The following is a 20,080-nucleotide window of genomic DNA, read 5'->3' on the forward strand; positions in this document are numbered from 1 at the left end:
TGTGTGTTTTTATATTGTACACGGGCCGATGATTAACGATGTCTATCTCCGCGCAACGGCATAATTATTTTGTCCGCAGCTCTGTCGAATAATATTTGAAGTTTGAAGGGATGCCGAATATTAGCCACAGACAATTAAATATAGTAAGACACTTCAATCCCATATAATAATGTTGGAATAGCTTCGACGGTGCTGCTCCCGGCCAAGGGCGTAGCAATGATTTTTTGCTGGGGTGGGCCAGATTTTAAACCACAGACAGATGATAGCTAGATATTGCAGATGTATCGTGTTTTTAATGTGTTTTACTTTTATTCTGGGGTGGGCCAGAAGGATTCTGGGGTGGGCCGGGCCCACCTGGCCCCCCCCTTTGCTACGCCCTTGCTCCCGGCTCCGCACGCATTTGGCCAAAACACTCCGTCGTATTTATTCGTAAAATTTCGATTATTACCGTTGTATGTATTTAAAACAGTCAAAAAATATTTGTCAAATGTGACACTTTTCTGAAAAAAATAAAAATGTACTTATTAAAGATAAAAAGGTAGGAATTAGTGTCATTTATTAAATGAAAGTAATTACAATAGCCAACGTTTTCAGTATTGAGAAATTGTCAATAAGAAAACAATAAATAAAGGAAAAAAGTAACATTTTCTACTTTTTGGGCAATTTGTGAATCTGCTACGTAATTTAGAAAGGTAAAAACTTAAGTGGTGAAACTGACTTCTTAATAAAGTTATACTTTCAGTTTCAATTCAAGACAAAAAGAAACCAAACAATAGTGTGTGCCCCCGGTATCTATTCTTTTAAGGAGCATGACAAGTTAAAATTGAAACTAAAATACAGTGGGCCGAAAAAAACGGTACAAATTTTGTTCGCTCATATCTTCCTGAGTTATTAAGTTTTTTAAATGATTAATATTCCAGTGAAAAACCCAATATTTATAGCAAAGATGAAGGCCTCTTGCAGTGCAGAGATAGTCCTAACTCAAAAGTTGTGCGTCATAATATAAAGACATGCAAAAATTCTGGTTTTGAAGATTACCTATCTCAATTATTAGTTTCCAGATATGGTTCAATATGCCCTCCATTTTTATTAGCTATCATTTGTAATCGTCTTTGCCCGTCCCCAATTGCAGAAGCTACATATTTGTCTCTGAGGTAGCTGTTTCCAGCATTCCGTTATTAGTTCAGGAGCCTTCAGCTCAAGGTATATGATTGTTTGTGCCACTCGGTGCGATGTTGATGTTGCTCCGTCTATCACTAGTGAAGACGATTGCAAATGGTAGCTAATAAAAATGGGGAGCATATTGAACCATATCTGTAAAATTTATAATTGAGAGAATTTTTGCATGTCTTCATGTTGTGACGCACAATTTTTGAGTTCTGGACAACAACAGGACTTCATCTTTTCTATAAATATTGAGCTTTTCACTGGTATATTACTCCTTAAAAACAGATAATAACTCAGAAAAATATGAGCGTACAAAATTGGTACCGTTTATATCGGCCCACTATGTATATATATGTATAACAGAAGAGTTGTGTGTTATGTTGCCAAAATTTACGAAGTGCATTTTTGAATAAAAGAAGTATTGGAAAGAAATTACGTATCGCCTTAGAACGAAAAATTAATTTTCATGGTTTATATGTAAAAGCCATTTTCTGGAAATTAAAACAAAATTGTTGGATGCATCAATCAATTTGATCATTTATAAAAAAAAAACTGCAGGACGTAAGAAGAGAATTTAAAAAAATCGTCAAAGACATGTTACTTACAAAGAAAATGGGGATTTTCAGAGTATTTAATTTTAGTTTTGGTTCTAGTTTTTAATTTAATTCATTTATTGTTAATTTTTCTTATAATTAATAAAACGTTGTGCATTTTAAAAACATTTTACATTTGAAATTAATATTAAATGAAGACAAAATTATTAAGTTAAACAACTCCATCAAGCATGCTTTATAAAATTAGTTCTGCCAACTGCTCGCGCCGCGCTGGAATCGTGTTTCCAAAAATTGGGTAGCAATGCGACGTCTTACTATAGTTTAATTGTCTGTGATATTAGCGTGTTTTTTTTTTGTGGTCGTCGGAAAAATATCGTGTATACCACGTGTTGAAAATCAAAGATTTCACACGAGTTTGCAGAATTGAGCCACAAGCCGTAGGCGCGTGGCTTAAGCAAACGAGTGTGAAATCGAATATACAATATACTATATTAATAATTGTTATCAGAAAGGGTTTTAAAGTAACGCTTAAGGTATAAGATTATAATGGCAGCACTAAAGTTATCCCAATAATGGAAACCAATATTGGCGTTAAGATGGTTGTCTCGGCTCGTGCAGCTGCATCCCTTTTCCTTCGTTCAGGGCAGGGTTTAAAAATTTGTGATACAACATGTTTTTGATGTTTATTGTAAATTTTGTTATTGTAACGAAATTCCCTTTAGTACTTTGAGTCTTGAAAACAGTAAAGATGATTTGTAATAGTATTGTATATTTCATAAATAAATATAGGTAATTTCGTCGGTACGCATTTGTTTTGAGGCCGGCTCTGGAATTCACAACAGAGAATTGCTTGTAGAGGTGGAATTATTTCAGAAGAACACCCCGTGACACTATCACGTGGTCTGCGCCAAGAACGCATTTTGGGACGATTTTAATTCGTTGTCAGAAACAGTGTCGCACGTGTTTTTCTCCACATTTTCGCAACGTTTAGTCTTCCTTCAAGTTTTTCATCGATTTCTAACAATAGTGTTAAACTGTCTTTTTCAAGACACATCCTAGTGAATTTTTCTAGCATGATTTATGGTTGGGCTGACCAAAGGGACGTTTATCTCCGGTCAAATACTTTTAAAGGGCCATATAATCTTATACCTTAAGCGTTACTTTAACTAGTGATGGGAAATTTATAATTTGGAAATATTTCCGGCAATAATTTTCGAAATATTTCCGTAAACTTAAGAAACATTGTAATTTTTCAAATGTGTGTCCATCGAATTGGGGTTCTTTTTCACTTCAAGAAAACACCAAATAATAATAAAGTATGTTGTCAATGTTTTAAGATTTAATAAATCATTTTTTGATCAGCCAAGCTTAAATCAACCGGTTCAGACAGAATTCTGACCTATTGTAGTCTTTTTGGTTGTGCATAAGGAGTTCACTTATTTTAATGTTTAAGTTTAACTATTTAATTTTTAAATTTATTATTGTTAAACTTTAGATTAGAGGTTATGTTTTTGAGATTTGGCGGTAAAATTTCAAGCTCGGAAACGTATGGAAATAATTATATCATGTTTCCGTTTCTGAAATATTTCCGTTTCAGTCAGAAATATTTCCATTGCCCATCACTAGTTTTAACGTATCTAGTAGTGAAAAAAATAGTATATAAACCACGGTACAGAAGTAGTTTATAGCCTTCGCGCCTTACATCCCTCGGCGCGCCTCGGGATGTAATCTTGACGCTCTGGCTATAATCACGAACTTCTCCACCTTGGTGTATAATATACTATTATTTTAACGAGTCCTACTGGTGATTAAATTTATTACGTGGACTTCCGTATCACTCTGTATACGCATTCCAACCTTGGGGGAATTATCAAAAAAAGACATTTTTCGAATGGGACTGACTGGCCAGATGAGACGAGTCTCTTATGTATCTAGGAGGCCGTGTTCTGATTTAACTGTTAATAAACTAACTACAATTCCTTCACGGGAAGGGCGTTAATTCTGGGACAGGCTGTACTTGTAAATCGTGTTTAAATTGCACTTAATTATTTGGAAGAGTCAATGAATATTAAAAGTATTTAACACCTTCATTACTTTAAGGAATTTTTATTTATATATGTATTTACACCAGACTGATTGTGACCTCCAAAGTTGTGACAATGATACAGAAGCTAAGCAACAAACTTTGTACCATTACCAGAACTGCTTAAAATAACATAAATACCTACAGAAACATCTAGTCTTTGGTTTTCCCAGAAATACAAAAAATAAAAATTTTGTCTAATCAAAAATAAATAATTTTTTATAGTATATACTGAGTATACAGTATAAAAAATGTACATAATTTAGCTACAACTAATATTTACAAAATTAAATTAGAAGTTAAAAATTGTGTGCCCAAAACTCGTGAAAATGATGCTACATGTTAAAAATGTTACAAGTATTTGTCATGGATGAAAATTACGCTTTGATAACATCACTATGTAAAATGTTAGCAATTTTCTGCACAGTGGTTCCTCCCAAAATGGATCGATGATTGCCTTCCAAAGGTTGCACTTTTATGTTACCTTTGCAGACCTGGAATGTATACAATCGTCGGTAATACCTTTTTACATGTAATAACTATAAAACTCACCTCGGAAAGTCCATAATCATCTCCTAATTGTACGTAGTTATCAATGGCTCTAATAAGAGTAACGGGACCCTTGAAATGGGAATTTGGTTTATATTTATCAGCTGCTACTAATTTATAATAAAAACTTGCAGCAGCTGCTGCCAGCTGCTCTTTGGGATAGGGTGCAGAATCGGAGACAATTTGAGTGGCTCTAGCTAATCTTTCTTCCCAAGTTTTTAGTGCCACTAATTCAGCAACAGTCTAAAAAGTAAACCATAAAATGAAAAATAAATGTACGTTCTTTATATTCACCTTTTGTTGATCGATATCTTTAAACTGCAGAGCAAAGTACACCAAAGCTTCACTCTGTTCAGCAGCGGTGTTACCTTGTAGACTTTTTGTGTTTCTAGCTTTTCCTGTGTGTGTAGCTACATACGATGGAGATCCATCAATTAAAAGCAGTCTAACTTGTTCGCCACTACTTTCAAGTTGAATTCCCATTTCAAATGCTACACAAGCCCCAAATGAGTAGCCGATCAGTGTATAAGGACCTTTTGGCTGGACGGTTTTAATTTGATTATTGTAAAATTGTGCTAAATCTCCAATACTAGTTAGAGGCGTATTACTAGTAGACTGCAGTCCATATACTGGTACCTCAATATTACTGGCCAAAGTTTGTAATGCATTCACAACTCCTTCAATCGGATGTAAAACGAAAACTGGAGACTTTCTACTGTCACTGACTTTACTGGGCATTGAAATCAAGCACTTGGTCGGCATAATTTCCATACTTTTATCAAATTGCATTTGAGTGTCTTTGTTCGGAGACGTTACTTCTGTAGGTGCCGATCCTCCACTTTCAAGTTCTATTAATCGACCAAAAGTGAGAGCTCGGATTTCTTGTGCACTAAGTACCAAATCATAATTGCGTTCTAAAGTTTGTTTGATTTCGGCACCCATTAACGAATCCATTCCTAAATCGGCGAGAGTGGAGGATGTCGTCACTGTGGTAGGATCTTGAATACCCAAGATGTTAGCAACAGCATCGATCAGACTGACGTCACTTGCGTCCGACCCAGTTTTACGTTTTTCTGCCAAAACCATGCTAGCCACAACTGCATTCGGTTGTTGAAGGAACGTGTCCATAGTTGTAAGGCAAGAAGACATCCTCTGGGGCAAAGTTCCACCGACTTCTGTGTCATTGTCGCCCATCGTTTCCAAAATCAAACCTACGTCACCAATAGCTCCCCACTGAATAGCAACTCCTGGAAGTCCAGCTTCCTGACGAGCTTCACAAATACGTTCCATCGCGGAATTGGCTAAACCATAGTTGGCCTGTCCAGCATTGCCGCGACCGCAAGACACCGATGAGAAGCAAACAAAATAATCAAGGTGAGGTGCTAAGATTCTTGAAGCTGCATCCAGTTGTTTAGTACCATCTACCTTCGGTTTGCATACGGTTTTGAAATCTGCTTCACTTTGATTTTCCATAATTGCGTCGCGTAGTACTACTGCCAAATTAAAAATTCCTCCAATGTGTCCTAGGCTATTAGCCTCTTCCATCAATCTTCTTGCCCCCCTGTCTGTTGTGGCGTCAGCGGTAGAGATTAGTACAGCAACTCCAGATTCCCTCCACCTTCTCACGCAGAGAGATTGATATCCGGTTTTGATTCCGCTTCTTGACGTTAGGACAATTTTGTTGGCTCCCCTGTTGACCAACCAGTTTGCTAATTCAAGACCAAAACCACCCAAACCCCCGACAAGAATGTAAGTTTTGTCAGGATCCATGTAAGTGCGTGGTATGGCAGTTACAGTCTTGAACTTCGAACGTTGTGATTTACGGCTTTCTTCGTCACGAATTTTTAATACAACTTTACCAATATGTTTTCCAGATGCCATAAAACGAAAAGCTTGTTCAATCTGATTTTCATTGAATGTAGTGCTGGGAAGAGGTCTTACAGCTCCATTTGCAATTCCTTCGTTTATCAGACGGATAACCTCTCTCTTTTCAGGACAGTCGTTTTCGAACAACGCGTCAAGGAGAATGCCGTGGAATGAAGTATTTTTCAAAAACACACTCATCCCCAAAGGTGAATTGTTTGAAAGATCTACTTTTCCTATTTCCAAGAAACGACCCCCAATTGCCAAACAGCGCACAGAAGCTTGTAGCTGCTCATTAGCTAAGGAATTGAGGACCAAATCGACACCACGACCGTTAGTCTGAGTTAAGACCAACTGTTCAAAACTGGTATCTCGAGAATTACCGATGCAATCATCGGTAAGTTGGGGGAACGTCTTCTTAAGGAAATCTCTTTTTGCTTGACTACTAACTGTTGTAAATACCTTGCAACCCATATGCAGAGCAATAGCAATTGAAGCTTGACCTACACCTCCCGTTCCAGCGTGAATCAGAATAGATTCACCAGGCTGCATTCGACCTCTTGCAACCAGGGCATAGTAACTCTGAAGTTTAAATATCAAGTAAATTATTTTAATACATTAGATGAAAATTGATGGATCTTACGGTTCCATAAACAACGGGAATTGTCGAAGCTTCTTCTAAACTCCACTTCTCAGGAATTTCCCATAAGAAACCCTTATCAGCAAGTACAGTAGTTGCTAAACTTCTTGCAGCAACCATTCCCATTACTCTTTTGCCTTGGCTGTCACGGCCGGCAAATTCCAAACCGAGAATGCACTCTTGCCCTGCCAAATTTCCTGGCAAAGCGTCTGGAGGAAGTTTACCAGTAGCCAACATAACATCGCGGAAGTTAAGTGGGGCATAATAAACGTGGCATAATTCTGTTTTTGAGTCATTTCCTCTGAAAGAGATCAGTCATAACTAGGTTTTTTCTTAGTAAAAACACAAACTTACTTGAAATAAGTTAACGGACCCTCTATCCACCTAAGACTGGATAAATCTCCTCGTGTGAGTGTATTGATATAAGCGTGTTCAACTTGTAATCTTCCAGTATCATGATCATGGTCAAGCAAAATGTGTTTGAATGATCCCCAAACATTCTTTTTCAACACGTTATGTACAAGATCTTTTCTTACTTGACGAGAATATGTAGACAAAGAAAATTTATCTGCTTTAGCATCTTGAAGGAATATTGCCCTTATGCCTGCACCACCTGGTTCTTGTTTGAGGCAGTTCACCATTCCTACTAATCCCGCAAGTTCTTCACCCTGAACGTAAAGGTAGATTTTATTTCCATCGCTTTCACTTTTCTTCATTGCATCTTTCAAAGGTTCAACCCATGTAAAATCGTTTTCTGTAGCTTTAATAACTATCGCATTTATCGGAATTTCTACAGGTTTTCTTAATAATGCGTAAATCCTGGTGTTCGTAACTTGAGTGCTTACAATAATCAGACCAGACGAAGTTAACTTGTTGGCATCAATTGCGCCTTTAGGTTCTTCTAAGAGAACAAAACCTCCTTCTTTCACGGATGCTGCGGCACTTTCTATCATGTCACTTCTGTTATGCGTTAAAGCATCCGCCACAATAACTAAGTGTACATTTTGATCAACTGCACCTAAGGTAAAATCTTTTTGGACATGTTTGATCTCATAGCTTTCTAAAGCAGAAGTGTCTATAAGTTCAGGAGTTATCACCGTAGCATCTACAGAGAGCATGGGTTCTCGTTCTAGAATGTCTTTAACCGTAGGTGCAAGAATTGATTCAATTGGACGACCAGTTGCAACTTCTGATACTTTCAGTTTTAAAGCTCCAGAACTATTTTCTAAGACAGTTTCCAGAAGAACTGTAAGTGCTTGGATCTTAGCTCTCTCTTGATTTTCTGTAAGGGCAACGGTGTTTTCAAAAGGCACAAATTGATATTTTTCCAGTTTAGGTGAAGTTTGTGTTTGCTGACGCCGCGGCGCCAAACTTGCTTTCATTCCTCGAAGTTCAATACCTCCAGACTTTATGACGCCGATATTACGGTACATATGCACACCAAGACTATCATCTTCCGATAATTCATTAACATGCTCAAGATGTTCCTTGGGGTTAATTACGCATCTTTGTAACCTAGTAGGGAGGTAGAGTTCTCGGGTGTTTTGACCAAGAATTGAAAATTGTAGCATGGTGTCAATAAAACTGATCCAGTTATTATTCCATTTCAATTTACCCTTAACACCTCTGTTATCAGATTCTACGATGCCACGGAAAATTCCATCGTAATCATAACCTCTCAATCGCAGTTCTTTATACACATCTGAACCATTTAAAGATAATAAATCTTTGGAAACTTCAGGAACCTGCTTTTTTAAATTCAGTACTTCTTTCGATACATCTTCAGGTACATAAATTCTCCCACTGACGGCGACTGATCCGCTTTCACACAATTCAAAATCGCCAGTTCCCTCAAATATGTTAATCAGGAATTTAACAGATCCTTCTTTTGGCATAATTGTAGCGCGGTGAAATTGTATATTTTCAATTATGACGGGTAATTGTTCATAGTCTTCATTTCGTAGTTTTGCGAACGTCTTCCATACTAACGTCTAAAAAATCATATGTTTGTAATAAGACATAAAAAAATGTCTTCAAAAAGTTTACCAAATAACCAGTTGCTGGAAAAAGAACTCTTCCGTCAATAGCGTGTCCAGACAGGTACTGATCGTCTTCTTTGCTTAAATCAACATCCACAACAAGCTCTCCAGATCTAGAACCTTTGTCACAAAAGTTGGCAACGGTCCATTCGGTGGAATGATCCCATTTAATCATAGATGCAATCATAGGTGTTCCTTTGCCAACAGGGAAACTCACTGGATGATAAAGATTTCCAAACTTAGGCTGAGCACCAGCAGTATATATTCTTTAAAGAAAAAAAATCATGTTCAATTTTAAGGTTTCTATTCAATTAATTTTAACTTACTTTCCCAAAGCTGATGACAAGAATTCAATATTATTACTATGTCCCCTCTTGACAAGACTAATATTTGTTGCCTTAGGTCCTAAAGCTCGTTTTAAGATGGCTTGCAAAAGACCACTTGGTGCTATTTCAATAACAATGGCATTTTCCGGAATGTGTTTAAGAGCTTCGTGGAATAATACAGGTGAAAGAAGATTATTAACATGATAAGCTGCAGAACTTTGTTGCGCCAGTGGTGTTCCCCAAGCTGATTCTGGAATCGAAGTAGAAATCCACCTGGATGAACGTGGTTTAGGATGCGGAATTATAGCTTCCAAAGCCTTGCGTAATTTAGGTCCGGCTTCTGCAATATATTTACTATGAAAAGCAATATTGGCATTTTTCACTCTTCTCGCGAAGATATTTTCAGCAGTCAGTTCTTCAACAAATTTTGTTACAGCAGAAGTAGGACCAGAAATAGTTACACTGTCTGTGCTGTTATGGCAAGCTGGGAATACATCTGGAGGGCACCTCCTCTTTGTCTCTTCCCAAGACAAACCCACAGCGGCCATCGCTCCTTCAATAAGATTACTCTCTAATATTGCTTTACTTCTACAATAAGCCGCCAGAATAGCCTGCTCTGCAGTAAAACTTCCATCAGCGTAAGCACAGCCTACCTCTCCAAGAGAATGACCGACGATGCCATCAGGTTGTATTTCCAATGTCTTTAAGATATCAGTTAAAGCGACTTGCATGGCAGCGATTGAAACAAAGGAATTTAAAACATTATCAAATGTTGATTCCGTGCCGTTAACAATAATGTCTTCTAGATTTACTCCGTGTGGTTTGAGAATTTCTGCACTTCGTTTTATGGAATTTCTGAATATCTCTAGTTCCATTAGTTCTTTTGCCATACCCGGCCATTGAGAACCCATTCCGCTAAATATGAACCATATCGGTCTTTTTTCATTAGATACTTCGCTCACTTCACGAGAGGGATTATCACTGAGGACGCTATATCCACGATAGGTGTGTCCGTTGATGTTGCTTTTATGTATTTGGTCAACTAAAGCCAAGAACTCTTCGTCATGTTTGTGTTCCTCTACGTTGTCAAGAAAGACGTTAACCGCTTCTTGACTGCGGCCAGAAACTCCTATCACACGTGGCATCGAATCTACAGGCCATGAAGTTTTAGGTTTTGGGTTTGATTTAAGAATAACATGAGCATTAGCACCACCAAACCCAAATGAATTAATGGCAACGATACCACCCTTCCACGGCTCGTTTTTGGAAATCACTTTTAATTTACCGTCATTTAAAGCTGGAATATCTTTGTTCGGATTTTTGAAATGTAAATTGGCAGGGATCATGCCAGCTTCCATTGCAATGACGATTTTTGCCAAGGAACACAATCCTGATGCAGGTTCTGCATGTCCCATATTGCTTTTGACCGATCCAATAAGAAGGGGTTCTTTGCGATTTTTACAGAAAAAGTCTGCAATAGAATTAACTTCTTGGGGATCTCCAACTTTGGTACCGGTGCCATGAGCTTCTACATAGGACACGTCCAGCGGGTCAACACCGAATTCTGCATAAGTCTCTCGAATTAGCTGGTTCTGCATTGCACCGGACGGATAAGTAACTCCCAGATCTTTATAACCATCTGTGTTGGTCTTGGCTCCCAAAATAGTGGCGTACACGCGATTAGCTACGCTTGCTTTTTGAAGGTAAACAACCACGGCACCTTCAGATCTCACATAACCACTTCCTGACGCATCGAACGCTTTACACATACCCTGTGCACTTAACATGCCCAGACGATGAAATTGTAGAGAGCTTGTTGGTTTCAAAATTAAATTAACTCCACCGACAATGGCAGAATCGCATTGTCCTGATTTAATCGCAACCACAGCTTGCTGAAAGGCCACTAAACTACTAGAACAAGCCGTGTCTACGGCATAGCTGGGCCCCGTGAAATCAAAGGTGTAAGAAATCCTGTTGGGAAACATAGCTCTGCAGCATCCAGTTAGGCCATAACCGTTGATTTGTTCGGGATCTCGTGTCCAAAATTCTGAAGATTCGCTATCGGAAACTCCAATAAACACCCCAGTCCTGGATCCCCGTATTTCATTAGGGTTGAGTCCTGCATCCACAATTGCTTCAAATGTCAACTCAAGTAACATACGTAATTGTGGATCCATTACATGTGCTTGCTTTGCGTGAACGCCAAAAAATGTGGCGTCGAACCGAGACAAATCTTTGAGTTTGCCGGTGCGTGCGGGCAGTGAGTAAAGTCCAGAGGGCCATCGTCGTTCATCGTCAGTTACTAAGTCAACACCATCGAATAATTGTTGCTTGAATTCTTCGATGTTATCACTTTCTGGTAAACGACCGGATATACCGGTGATCACAACGTCCTCGGCTATTCCATTTAAATGGCCGTTTTGTGTATCTGGCACTCTAGCGGGCATTTTTTTTAAATAAATTAGGTCCTGGAACAATTAGCACAATCAGTGTTCGTGTCCTTTTACAAGTTTTAATATGCCAATTTAAAACAAAGTACCTTCCACAGAAGAAGTAAATCATTCTTATGGACAAATTATTATAAATTTTACAACAATGGACGAGTAAATGGATTAAATTGGCTCATAAAGAAGTGTTAGAACTTGGGAGTTATTTTTATTTTGAATAGAGATCATCTTTGAAAAGTGAACTAAAACAATGTTTCCTATTACTTTAACTATAGGTATTAGATCATGTAGTTTACTTTATGGTTCACAGTAAGGTCGATGTACCAATTAAAATATGTTTGATTAGATTAGAATTTTTGACATTGATTACTCATAGTGACATTTGTCGACCTTGACAAGGTTACAATGGGACAAGAGTTCAGGTTGCAATAGTAGTAAATAAATTATAGGAGTAAACATCAAAACAAGATTACTTTACTTCAGCAGTACCTATATGATAAATGATGACGTACTATTACCACATACACATGTTTTCATAGGTATAGTACAATTATGAATACAAATTAATTTGAAATTTATTTATATTACACAGGTGTCCCAGGAACTCGCTCCCCAGAGAAAAGAGGAGAAATCTTCATAAAAAGACAAATAAATTATCCCAAACAAAATTTTTTCTAGCTTGTACTATTGCGGGCACAAAAAGTGGGACATCAATGTCATTGTCTTGACTTTTAATGTGAAATAACCCTTATCTGATTCTAACCCTACTTTGAATTGATTGATGTTGTCATTAAGTATAACACGTAGGTTGTAGGGAATGATTGTAAGTAAGCACGTAGTGAATATTTATTTAATGCAAAGTCCCAATCAAAATCTAACTTTATCAAAAGAAGAGGGCATTTGGAAAAAGAAAATAGGAGTATAATAGTTATTTATTTAACGAGTTCGTGTGTAATTTTGGCTTTTTTGACATGAGTGGACCAGTTTAAAACTCGAGTGAAACTAGAGTTTTAAAGGTCCATGTTTTCAAAAGAGCGACACTTCCGGAAATACCGGAAATCGACGCCATCTTTGTTTTTTTTTTAATGGAAAGGCCCCATTTTGACTTCATATTTCAATTCTTCCTTAAATTTTAAGTTTGGAACGTCCTTTTGTGAACACTTATCTATCATCATTTTTGACCTATGTCATCTTTTTCGCAAAAAAGGGGGGGTTGTTTTTTTATGTTTCATACGCCTACTGCAATTTTTCAAAATTGGTAATCAAACAATGATGAAAACTTCAATTTTTTAAATGGCAACTATCGGATGTTCATTTAATATTCTGGTAGCATTACCTATGGAAATATTTTGTTTCTGTGAAGGCATGTCGTCGTTTCAACTTCCCGTTAGTAAAATTAGAGCAGAACTGTCAATTTTGATTGAAAGTTATTTTCGCAATTGCAATGGTTTGAAAGTGAATGGTTCATGGATCAACTCCGTACAAAACTGCTTAGAAGAGTTTATCGCCCAATTTCCCAAAAAAAAAAAAAAAAAAACACCAATGTTACACAGTCTAGGACTGGTTTACAAATCTATGAGGGGCGTGATGACCAACTCAATAGAACGGGACCAATGGCTTAACGTCTTCCGAATTACGAGATACAATATAGCCTTTTTTTTCGCCCTGGGTCGGAATCGAACCCGCGACCCTCGCGTCCCTGAGCTGAAACGGACTCCCTTAGGCTATATTGTTGACGGAAAACCTTCGGTGTGTAAAGTTGTTTAATAAAACTGGAGGCGTTTACCGAAGAAAATCCACAGGTCAGCCGCTAAAACGCACTGCTGCATTTAGTGCAGTTATTGAAACTGCAAGAGAAATAATGCAAAATGGTCTGTTATCGCAACGCAACAGACTGAACTTTATGTAGAAAAGCAGGAACGTGCCATAAAATGTTACGAAAAGAAGAAGGTAGACATTTCCAGCACCTCATTTAATAAATTGATTAATTTGTGCGTGAATTGTAATTGTGTTACTTTTTTTGTCATAATTCGTGTCATGCTGTTATTTTTTAGTGAGGTTATGTCGTATTTTAACGCTGCGACATCCGTTTTTCAAAACGAAAGATTTCCATAGGTGATGCTACCAGAATATTAAATGAACAACCTTTACCATCTCTAAGAAAAGATATAAATGTAAAATCTAATTTTAAGGCCACTTTTATTAACATTGTGTATGCCTATTCAGCCGCTTTGACGTAATTTCTATTTTTTGAATAAAATATTCTTTTTTTATCAAGCTATTGTTTTATTTGAATTTTTATTCAAAAATCGCATATAATTGACAGTAGATAACAACAAAATAATAAAAAATAAACAAATTAACAAAAAATATTTTCAACGAAAACGGTGCACATATTTACATACATTAAAATATGTTTTTGTTAATTTGCTTATTTTTTATTATTTTGTTGTTATGTACTATTTATTGAAATGCTATAAGCTATAAAAATTCAAATTAAAATTGCTTGATAAAAAAAAGAATATTTTATTCAAAACATTGAAATTACGCTAAAACGGCTGGAAATAGACATACTTACACAATGTTAATAAAAGTCACCTTAAAATTAAATTTTTCATTAATATCTAGTATGAGAAATGGTAGTTACCATTTAAAAAAATGAAGTTTTCGACATTTGCAGTAGGCGTATGGGACATAAATAAAATGTCACTAGTAGCGCAAAAAGTCGGCCAAATCTTTGGCAATTCAGTAAAAAAAATCAACTATTTATTTCCAATGGTTCAGGAGTTATAAATTTTTTAATAAAGTCCTGCAACCCCACTTTTTTGCGAAAAAAATTATATGGGTCAAAAACTATGACAGATAAGGGTTAATAGAAGGACGTTCTAAAATTAAAATTTAATGTGGAAGCCAAATATGAGATCAAAATGGAGCCTTTCCATTTAAAAAATCGGCTACCAATTTTCGTATTAGTACGATTTTGGGAAATCAGAAAGTTTCTAACGAACGGGCTACGTATACTAAGTTACATCACTCTATGCACCGAGTCACATCTTAAAATTTCAAATTAATAACGTTAAAAACATACGAACTTTTCGCGCGGACACGCTGTATATGTATGTATTTATATTGATTACACTAAATTTAATGTTCGTGGTACTATTACAATTAATAGTGGTTAAAAAAAACACTCTAGTTGAGTATTACTCTAGTTTGTTTGCACAAACTTTAAATACGTACATATACGTATTTATCACCAAAAATGTTTTACTACCTTTCTGATAAGATTACAATCCGCAAAAGTCTGTTTAATTTTGAAAATATTGCTAAAAGAATTTTAGAGTTTTCCTACTTTTCTGAGTGTATTTAACATTATTTTAAACAAATGAATCTCTACTAACATTTACATTCATCAAATGTAAATAATGAATATTATTCTAAGAACTGTTTGATAAATTTAACAAAGGTGCAACTAGGTTTTACGTACCGGGTGTATTATACAAAATCTTTGGTGCTCTAACTTCCTTATTTTTCAAACGATTTTAATAAATGATGTCTCAAACAAAATCGTTTTAAATGGGCTACAATTTGAATTGAATATTTGTTTTTGAGTTCTGTTTTTGACAAATGATAGTCAACTTTTTTTTTTAAATTGCACTTTTTTTGCTCAGTTTTATAGAGATTTTCATTTTGAATATGAAAATGTAAACAACCATGCTCATGCATAGAAACAAAAATAAAAATAATGTAATTTTTCTTAAATCAAGCAGTCATATTAAACAGTAATAAAAGCCCATTCTAATTTTTGTAAAGCGACTAAGAGTACGAGTAGATTCTTCAAAAATATTCATTCTATCATTTTTTAATTGATTCAGCTCATACTTTAAAAAGATATATTGTTTATAACTTTTTGTAAGGTTACGAAATGACACGAAGCTAAAATATGCCATGCAAGAAAAAACGATAAAATAGTTAAGTGATGTATTTCGACGTGGATAATAAAACTAAATAACTTTGGATTGTTTATACAACTTGTACACACTGATAAAATTAAAAAGTATGGCAAAAATCTTAAAAATTATTGCCGCATGTTCCTCTTTTCCGATATAGGCAGTGGCGTAGTTGTTGGGAATGAATATTGACGCACAACGCAAACAAATGACTCACTTTTTATGAGAAATTGTTTACTATTCTCTTTTCAGTAATAAACAATGGTAATAACATATAAATAAAGTCAAAATAAAACATGTTTTTTTTTAACTACAAGTGTCAGTCTAACAGTTCTTTTGAAGAAAACACTAAACCGGAAAATTCGTTAGTAAGTACATCCGGTGTTTAATTAAAATTGTAATAATAAGCAAAGGTAAATCTAATAAATATTATAAAGTCTCACCTAAGTAACTCTAAATAATCCAGAAATATCACAATTAACCTAGCACAGCACTATTTATCATTTATTTTATAATAAATTTGCGTGCAACGCTTCACACTCGCAAAATGAATACCGGCGGTCTGCGCTTGCCATTTATCTGCCGCGGGATGTGGTCCTATGTCAGACCATGCGCCACAGCCAATGGTGTGTTTGCGTGGTTTGCTCGTGTCCCGTGAGTGCCGTTGAAAAACGAAGTCTGGCTGGTCGATACACGAGAGTCTTTGAAGCAACCGACCAAGAACGAAATCATTATCTTTAATCTCTTCAAACAAATTAATATTTAGTAATGGCAGGTTTAGGTGGAAAATTCTAAATCCTCTATTGATTCGAACACTTGGTAGTTATTGGTTACTAACGAATTCATTGATTATTCGCTTATTTGTAACATGATATTCCATATAGGTATCTACCTTTTTTAACTAGACATGAGGCATATGTGAAACAGATTTTCCAACTGCAGCAAATGTCTACAATTTTGGTAATAATCTTTATTACACCTCATTAAAGTTTTACCACCCATAATTTCAACTAAGTTTAGTTGAGTCACATAAGGTAGAAAGAAACACACTAATACATATACTCAAACAACAGAATATTCTTCTGGTGAAACCAAAATACGTAGTCTATTAAAACTGTGACTTTTCGGTTTGTACTTTGAAAAAATATCGTGCGAGCCAAGAGCAGACACAAGCGTTCAACTTTAGAAATTAAAAAAAAACGAATCCATTTTACGCTAAGTATTAAAATAATAGCTGATTTTAAACATTTTAAAGCAATATCTCTAACAATGAATTAAAATTGATCGTTCTGTTTTGATGATTTCATTTCGTTGAAGATTATGGCATCTTTTGGAAATTTCTCGATTTTCTCATTTACTTAATACGTATACTGAATGGTGTTACTGTTTCAGTTAGAATTTGACTGATGACTGCAGTAGTGAAAAAAAAATTCTACGCGATGTGTACCTACGAAAGCAAGGAATTTTTGTCACGAATTCTTATACTAAAAATTAAATCTATTAATGGTCATAACAAATTGTTTTTTTCTGCATTTTTTCAAATGTTCAACTATTTACGATTCTTTTCGTTTTCCGGAGAGTTTTCTTGAAATAAAATCACTTTCAACAAGCAAAACTTAATTTCATATTTCTTTCTTCTAAATAGTGATGTAAAACAGGATTTAATTATAATGTCGATAAATGGTTCTTATTATGTTGCTTTGAATTAGTTTTTTGACATTCTATATTTAACAGTTTTCGTATTTTTATGAGTAGTTTAATTCGAATATACGTTCATAATTGATTTAATTACTCTTAATTCACTTTTTTTTTTAACAAAACTAGCTATTCAAAAACAGTTTGAAAGAAAAATTTATATTGGTAAATAATAATCTAGAAGCTATAATAATGACATGTTTACTTGATTCTCATGAAAAAATTAATTAAACCGATAAGTAATATAAGTATCAAGTAATACATGTAACAACACCGTGAGTCTTTCGGTTTCGTGCGAAGTTCAAAAATTGACTATGTTATCCTTTTTTATATAGTTTCTCATCATAACGTAAGAATTGCTTCTAAGCGTAAAATTAGAAAGGGAAATGAAACGTAATTAATGTTGAAAACTTCTTTCTTACCCCTAATCTTTTTGCACTTAATTATTGATTAAAATAAAGAGTTCTAAATTTTAATTAAGAAGGAAGGTAAAATGGAATTAGGTATTTTACCGGAAATAATTATCGTCTGTATTTTTTCTCTTAGAACATTTTCAACTCATCGAAACAAATTAACGAACATTTAACAAATACAATAATCCTAACAATGATAAGTAATGATTAGATATTAGATTGAAATTTTAGCTGAAAATAATGTTTTCTCGTAGTCATTGAAAATTCGTGAACCAAATAGAACTGGATTGATTAGTAATTCTCCACGCAAACAAGGGTTTTTTTAATTTTATTTTGTGGAAATGTAACAATCTAAAGTTCATTTCACGAGAGAATTCCGTTACGTCACAAATTTATTGCTAAGCTACGACAATCGCTACGCTAATATCGCATACGTTAGAAGAAGAGATTTTTGAAAATCCATGTCGACTAACCCAAATTTAGGCAATAACCTAACGGAATTCTTTCATGAGACGAAGTGTAGATCATTTTGTGGTAGATATACAGTGCGTTTTTTTAACTGTTGCCATAGGGAATTGCATGGTAAAACTTATACTTATACCCCCCATTATCCCATTACCCCATTATTACCAACTACAGGCCTATTGCCTTAATCAGTAACTTTGCGAAGGTCTTTGAATATGTCCTGTATAATTCCTCACTCCATTATGTCTCTCACAAGCTATCTCCCAATCAGCATGGCTTCACAAAGTGTCGGTCTACCGAGACGAACCTGGTGTCGATCAGTCGTTATTTATCTGATGCATTAGATAACCATTCCCAAGTTGATGTAGTTTACACGGGTTTCTCGAAGGCCTTCGACAGGATTGATCATGGTCTTTTATTGATCAAATTGGAGTCATTCGGTTTTTCGGATGGTCTTGTGGAGCTAATAAGGTCTTATTTAAGCGATCGATTTATGTAAGTGGGAGTGCGTCTAAGTCCTTTAAGCAGGAGTCAGGTGTTCCGCAGGGTTCGGTTTTGGGTCCGCTGTTTTTTAATATCTTCATAAACGATCTGGTCCTTGATCTGGACGTACCGCACATCTTGTTTGCTGATGACATGGAGATTTACCTTACGATAGACTCGATTGATGATGCTCTTCGACTTCAGGGCTGTATTGAGGAGATCTCTAGAAGGTGTAAGTTAAATAACCTTGTTCTCAACCATCTTATGTGTAGCATAGTCACATTCACAAGGAAGACCAAGCCTCTCCTATTTGACTATAAAATCAACGGCTCCATTCTTACAAGACGTGAGTTAATTAGAGATCTGGGTGACATCTTCGACTCCAAATAATCCTTCGGCGAACACATTCGGACCATAGCAGGGACTGCCTTCAGGGCACTGGGTTTTGTTTTGCGTGCTGGCAGGGAATTCTCTGAAGTCGCGACCCTGAAGCTTCTGTATATCACCTATGTGACATCTCGGCTCGAGTATGCCTCCCTTGTATGGTCGCCGATATATGATGTTCACTCTTCTCTTCTGGAGCGAGTGCAACGCAGATTCCTGAAGAATGTAGTCTTCATGTTGAATGGTGCATATCCGCCTCGTGGGTGTCCGCAAGGTCTTGTGCTCGGTGAGATTGGTCTGCAGTCTCTGCTCGATAGACGCATGGAGCATTCGGTGATCTTTTTGTTCAAATTGTTCAGAGGGCTGCAGTAATGTCCTCACGTTCTGGAGAGGATCAGTTTGAGGGTTAGCCGGTCGGGATCTAGGTTAAGGAGAGTTTTCTACATCGGTCAGCGCCACACGGACATCGGGCTCAAGTCACCTGTTACTCGAATGCTGTGAAATTACCAGAGTATCGAGGCCCACATCGATATTTTTTGTTGCAGCATTTCGCAGATCAAAAAATTCTTCTCCATCTCCTTTTGTTCTGATGAAAATATTCAAACCATTTTTGGAACGAAGTTGGAAGATTTTTTAAACTATCGGATAGATTACAATTCAATATCCTAAAGTGTCGAAAAAGTTGTGAAAAAAATATTTTACTAAAAGTGTTTTCTTGCCACTATCATTTTTAGCACGCTGAAATGTTCGCTGACTTTTGTCACTTTCATTTAAAAAATAAATAGTGAGACCTCCTCGAGGCTATGATATGAAATAAATAAAAAAATAAATAACAAATATAAAATATAAATAAAAATAAATTATTTCGTCAAATTACGTATTTAAAGCTTTAGGCTTTGAGACCTTAGGCTCTTGGTGCAAAGAAGCCATCGATTTCATTAATGTCATCGGAAATCGATTTATTGCGGAATCAGTCGATTTAAATCAAAGTAATTCCTTTTTGAGAGGATTTCCCTTGCCAT

The 20,080-nt window shown here is 35.9% G+C and overlaps 1 protein-coding gene and 1 long non-coding RNA gene across 2 annotated transcripts; one reads left to right on the plus strand and one right to left on the minus strand.

Annotated features, from left to right (window-relative positions):
* The first annotated feature begins 438 nt into the window (after positions 1-438).
* On the plus strand, positions 439-2,432 carry LOC138122233 (uncharacterized). The gene is made up of 3 exons (XR_011156387.1): positions 439-538; positions 595-692; positions 743-2,432. It is a non-coding gene; the product is annotated as an uncharacterized lncRNA (long non-coding RNA).
* Positions 2,433-3,811: 1,379 nt separating this feature from the next.
* FASN1 (Fatty acid synthase 1) lies at positions 3,812-16,216 on the minus strand. The gene is made up of 8 exons (XM_069036312.1): positions 16,062-16,216; positions 9,222-11,689; positions 8,903-9,161; positions 7,211-8,847; positions 6,860-7,157; positions 4,648-6,798; positions 4,357-4,596; positions 3,812-4,298 (listed from the first exon to the last, which is right to left on the minus strand). The coding sequence occupies exons 2-8, from the start codon at positions 11,666-11,668 to the stop codon at positions 4,182-4,184; spliced, it is 7,149 nt and encodes a 2,382-aa protein (XP_068892413.1). The 5' UTR covers positions 11,669-11,689; positions 16,062-16,216; the 3' UTR covers positions 3,812-4,181.
* Positions 16,217-20,080: the final 3,864 nt, after the last annotated feature.

The sequence above is a fragment of the Tenebrio molitor genome, chromosome 1, assembly GCF_963966145.1.
Source record: "Tenebrio molitor chromosome 1, icTenMoli1.1, whole genome shotgun sequence".
Lineage (NCBI taxonomy): Eukaryota > Metazoa > Arthropoda > Insecta > Coleoptera > Tenebrionidae > Tenebrio > Tenebrio molitor.

What these genes read in the sequence shown, in the direction of transcription:
- FASN1 (XM_069036312.1), bottom strand. Translation starts at nt 11,668, where the DNA reads ATGCCCGCTAGAGTGCCAGATACACAAAACGGCCATTTAAATGGAATA. An exon ending in TTGTCATCAGCTTTGGGAAA is followed by an intron (nt 9,162 to 9,221) that starts GTAAGTTAAAAT and finishes TTTTCTTTAAAG; the next exon opens with AATATATACTGCTGGTGCTC. An exon ending in TTCCAGCAACTGGTTATTTG is followed by an intron (nt 8,848 to 8,902) that starts GTAAACTTTTTG and finishes ATGATTTTTTAG; the next exon opens with ACGTTAGTATGGAAGACGTT.